Source organism: Micropterus dolomieu, linkage group LG08 (assembly GCF_021292245.1).
Source record: "Micropterus dolomieu isolate WLL.071019.BEF.003 ecotype Adirondacks linkage group LG08, ASM2129224v1, whole genome shotgun sequence".
Lineage (NCBI taxonomy): Eukaryota > Metazoa > Chordata > Actinopteri > Centrarchiformes > Centrarchidae > Micropterus > Micropterus dolomieu.
Genome location: NC_060157.1, coordinates 26,431,334 through 26,436,739, shown reverse-complemented (window position 1 = coordinate 26,436,739; position 5,406 = coordinate 26,431,334). Strand labels below are relative to the sequence as shown.

Here is a 5,406-nt window from a genome sequence, read left to right as displayed (position 1 = left end):
TTACAGTCCTGCAGCAGCCACAGAGTCCTGTTTTTTATTTTTGTGTCAGAACATTTGATTTATTGATTGTTTCTGAAATAAATTGCCTACCCCAGCTTTAAGTCAAAGTAGCAATACCTCAGTGTACAAAAATACATTATGAGTAAACAGTCCAGCATTCAATACAGTATGAATTACTTAAGAAAAAGTACATACTGTAAGTAATAGCAGGAAAGCAGCAGATATAAAGTATCAAAAGTAAAAATACTCATTAAATAAAACAGCCCAATTCGGAGTGTTAATTAATCATTTATAGATTAATGTAATATCACTACTGATACTGTAACATGTGAGTAGCATTTTAATGAAGTCAAGTGGAGCGAATTTCAACAACTCTACATTCTCTTGGGTTGTTTAATCGATAATGCATCTTCATTTTCAAACAGATATGTTTTATATGTGAAATCCTAATCTTAAAGTAACTTTTGCTGTGAAATAGATGTAGTGAAGTAAAAAGTACAATATTTCCCTGAAATGTATTGAAATAGCCTGATAAAGTAGAATAAAAAATGAAAATACTCAAATAAAGTACAAGTACCTCAAAATGTTAATTTGGTTTTGGATTTGAGTAAATGCACTTAGTTACATTCTACTAAAACAAAAGAAAAACATTATTTCCACCTTGTCCGGCCATTGTTAAAATGCAATGGAAACTGTGCAGAGCTGTAAGTACGTTGGACCTTTTATTGATGAGAAATTGAGCAATATGCATTTTCGTTGCATTAACATGAACCTAATAGTGTATTCTGTATTGCCTTTTAATGTTTAAAAAAGCACTTTTAATGTCTTCAGTAATAATGATTGTTATTGTGTTTATGGATTTTATGCTGCTTTGCTGTAAAAATGATGTCCTCTTTGGGCCAATAAAGATTTATATTAATTGTTCCTTGTATTTTGTCTCTGCAGTGTCTGGTGGTGGCCCATCCAGCGTAACGGTCTCCGAGGAGACTGCCGTCAGCTTGGTGGTCAGCTGGATACCTCCCAACGCTCATGTCCTCCAGTATCGCGTGTCTTACACTGCGCTGAGTGGAGCTGAAACCCAGGACAGCACTGTGAGTGGGCTGCAAAGGTCACCTCTTCATCCTGCAGGACAGGAAATCATAGAGCACCTCGGGGTCACAGAGAATTCCAAAATTTGACAATTTTCTCTACAGATGGATGTCTTACTTGAAAGCTTGACTTTAAAGCTGGGTTTGTTGTCCACAGGTGTTAGTCCCAGGTGGTGAAAAGCGGGTGGTGCTAGAGTCATTACAGCCAGATACACGGTACAGCATCCTGGTCACCGCAGAGTACCGCAACAGAGAAGGAGGCAGCGGTTCAGCTCAGGGCAAAACCAGTGAGTCAAACGTTAGGACCATTCTTAAGACCATTTCTTAGAGGTTTCATACATATGGGCCCTGCTGAATACCTGCAACTCAAATGTAAAATGAGGTTGTACTGTTAAACACCTGCTGCTTGGTGTTTACTCTTATTGAAGGTCCTTGTTCTGTTTGCCTGTTCATGTGCTTGCCTTGCTGTTCAGTTCTCCTCTGGCTATTCTGTATGTGAATCAGATTTTTTTTGCCTTCCTGTTGATTGGCCTGGTCTCTGTCTCTCTCTCACTCCAGCCAGTCTGCGGGTCAGCAGTGTGAGTGTGGTCAGGTCAGACCACTCCAGTATCTGTGTGTTATGGAGACCTGTGTCTGTGGTTGATGGATATCGTATTGTCATCCAGTCCGTCAAAGGTAATATGTTGTAAAATCTAATTGATAACTATTTAAAGTAGTGATGTGTCCTTCCGTATCAAGGCTTCGAAGCGTGTGTCGAGTAAGCCAGGATGATTTTTGTGAAGCGCGTATCGAGGCTTGTGTTGGTGACGTATGTGGTGACGTTTGAAGCCTCGCGAGCCGGTCATACCACATGACTGATTCAGGAAATGGTTCGCTGGTTTGGCGTGTGATTCGAAAGGAGCAGCAAAATGCAATAGACCCTCCTCAACATTTTGTGGATGTTTGATTTGATTTTAATTGAACACAATTCCATTGTATCTAAGGCATATTTTAAATGACTAAAATATTGATCAACTTATGTCAGAATTTCTTTGATCAAATAACTTCAAAAGTTGTGATGGAACAGGAATTCTTTTGTAAGAATTAAACTGGGGGCTCTTACCCCATATTACCCTATTAATAATTTTCTAAAGCAGGTAAAATCATCTCCAAAAAAAGAAACCGCTATTGGCATCGCAAACATCATTCATTAATTTATTCAATTCAAAGCTTCACACACCAAAGCCGTGGTGCCGTTATAATCCCTTTGCCTGTCCCTTTACATTTATTGTCCACTTGATGGCACACTAGAGCAAATGAAGCACCGTGAAGCTTCGGCCCATGAGTGAACCAATTGGGTTGAATGCTTCATGAAGCTTCATCTCGCCATCACTAATTTAAAGCTGTCTCAGAAACCACATTAACCACTGCTAATTTCCCAATTGGTTTGTATGTGTCCTGTCTGTGTGTGCGTTGTGTACAGACAAGCGGAAAAAGGAAGAAACGGTTGATGAGACCAGCAGCAGTCACTGCTTCACTGATCTGGAACCACAGACTCTGTATCGCATCAGCGTGCACTCGCTTCTCGACTCAGCAGAGGGCGCTGCCGTCTCCATTCTCCATCCAACAGGTCTGACCTGATCACAGTAACACTGACTGTATGATAGATGTGGAAGTACGTTAGCTTACCACAAAGGCTAACACCTGCATTTTGTAAATTCCCTCGTTAAACTCTAAAATGTGTGAAATATATCATTTCTATGGTGCTTTCCTCCATGAAATGTAATCAAATAGTTGTAGAAGTAACTGTGTGTGTGTAAAAGTCTTCACACTTGTGATTGATTGTCTTTACTTCCTTTTATAGCTACAGCTCCAGCCAGAATTCCCATCCATCCCCGGCTGTACCCTATCCACAACGAAGGTGACTTGTAATCCTACCGCAGTTATATTCTTCTGTCGAAATAAGTCTTAGATTAGCACATTAATTATTTTTGTAATCTCTTGGGGATGTCATTTCAGTTCAATCTGAGTAGACTTGCAATATTTTTAAGTCTAGAAATTCCTAGGAGGTCTTTAAATGACTCCAGCAGGTCCCCAGCAAACAGAGGAGTACATCATGTTTTACATCCCTTTCATTGTCTAGACATTAACGTGCGTGTGTAACAATTTGTTTTTGGTGATGTTGCTGAAATTCATTTCATAGTAATCATGAGGACTGACGTCATGCTTCATGCTTCATTTGTCAGTTTAAGTGAAATGTGCTTGTTTCCATTGATTTAGACCACACAAATGTGAATCAGACCATAAAAACATCTTCTTCTTATTACAAAATGTTCCCACTGAAAGGTGATAATAAGCAATAATATATTCCACTCTTGTGTAAGAATGTTTTTTGGATAATCAGTCCCTTACGCCGTATTGCTTTCTCACTTTATCAAATAGCAAAATTGTTTTAATTTACCCGGAGCCCATAGTAAGACTTTGGTATTTTAATCATGGAATGATTCCCTGTAATGTCTTAATTAATGAATTAATTTAATCAATGTACTGAAAATGCTGGGAAAAAAATCAACACTGCCCTGTTATGTTGCAGTCTGTCCTGCAGTCACCATCAGAAACAGCATTGTTAAAGGTGAGACGAGCTGTCCTCAATCATAACTGCAAACTCCTCCATAAAAGGCTCATTTTGAAACATTAGATTTCTGTCCCCGTGTTGCATTAAAAAAATCCACCTCATTGTTTCTGTCATGTGTTTGGTGTCTCAGGATTTGACATGATGGAAGCCTTTGGTCTGACTCAGAAAGCTCACTCGTCTGTGGAGGGCGTGGCAGCCGAGCCTTTTGTCTTCAACACCCTCCCCACCTACACCCTGTACAGAGACGTCCAGCTGACACAGAGCACCAAGTGAGATCATCTCTTTCACTGCTTTAATTCACGCCCTACTTCTTTTCTTCTCTTATTACTTGTATCTATACAGTAATAACCATAAATGCAGCCTGACATTGTAGAAAAATGTTTATATTTGAATAAATACTTGCATATAGGATAACAAATACCATATAGCTGGTGATAAGGATTGCAGTGCAATACAGACTTCATTAGCTTCTCTGTGCTGTTTGTTCAGCTGTGTCAACAAAGTTGAATAAACAATCCTTTGTGGTTACATGACAACTTCCAAATGTGGCCGGAGCGATCAAAATCCAGTCCGTTGAAGATTCAGTATGAAAACTTAATCTGAGAAAGAATCTTGCTTTCCACCTTGTGGCTCCTTGCTTTCCTCGCTCACTTCTCTTCTCATATCCTAGCTTTTCCCTACAGGGTTGCAAGAGAGGTTTGTGAGGAAGAGATATGAAGATTTGTATTCTCCAAACGTCCTCGCTCACTCCCCTGTCATTTTAAAGAAATGGCAGTTACTAATGATGCTTGATTTCAATTGTCCTATATGTAGAAATAATTAAGAAACAGATTATAAGAATGACATCTGATAATACTGATTATAGATTTACTGTTGACAAAATAACCAACAGACAATTCAAATTTTGTTTTCTTCTGAAATAATTAAATGGATGTAAAGGAGCAATAAAAACATTTATAAAATATAAAGAAAATTATGCAAATCAAATCAGCTTTATTGGATGAATAACAACAATTTTGCCAAAGCTATAAATAAATTACATAAGAACAATTAATTTCATACATTTCATTACATAAGTAAATAAAACAGTAAATGTTGTGTTTGTGTGTGTTTTAATAAAAAATAAAATAAAAATTACGTAAAAATAAATATTAAAAATAAAAGTAAATGAAACAGTAAGCGTGTGTGTGTGTGTGTGTGTGTGTGTGTGTGTGTGTGTATTAACAGACAAAAAATAAAAAATATTTAAAAACAAGATACAAATAAAGGAACAATTACTAAAACATCAAACAGTCAAAATAATCAGAGGTTCCACTGCTTGTCCTCACTTCATGGCATGAGGAGACATATTTTGCAGCAATTATTTGACATTTGGGCATTTCTCCCAGTAAATAGGGGAGTTTGTGTGTGTCTGAAATTTGAATTTGGGGTATATTAGGGAAATGTTTGCAAAGTGTTTTATATTTAGGGCATGAGGTTAGAAAGTGCAGTTCTGTCTCCACCTGTCCTCTGTAGCACTGGGAGCAGAGTCTTTCCTCTTGTGGCAGCCAGCTCTGTCTGCAATTTATAAGTTGTTGTGAAAGGCTACAGTTACTACAGTTGTCTGATACTTTTCAGCCACAGGCTGAACTGAATATGTGCGACTGTGCTGCTGCATGGGGAAATTATTTGCTTTTCCTGAAGGAGCCAAGATGCACTTGGAAA

The 5,406-nt window shown here is 38.1% G+C and overlaps 1 protein-coding gene across 4 annotated transcripts in view; it reads left to right on the top strand.

The window, feature by feature from the left end:
• LOC123975792 (solute carrier family 35 member C2-like) overlaps positions 1-5,406 on the top strand; it is a 58,560-nt gene that overhangs the window by 39,444 nt on the left and 13,710 nt on the right. For all 4 annotated transcript variants that reach the window (XM_046057548.1, XM_046057539.1, XM_046057540.1 and 1 more), the window contains 4 exons: positions 2,551-2,697; positions 2,932-2,988; positions 3,661-3,699; positions 3,833-3,971. In XM_046057548.1, coding sequence (XP_045913504.1) covers positions 2,551-2,697; positions 2,932-2,988; positions 3,661-3,699; positions 3,833-3,971 — 382 coding nt within the window. The remainder of the gene's footprint in view (positions 1-2,550; positions 2,698-2,931; positions 2,989-3,660; positions 3,700-3,832; positions 3,972-5,406) is intronic.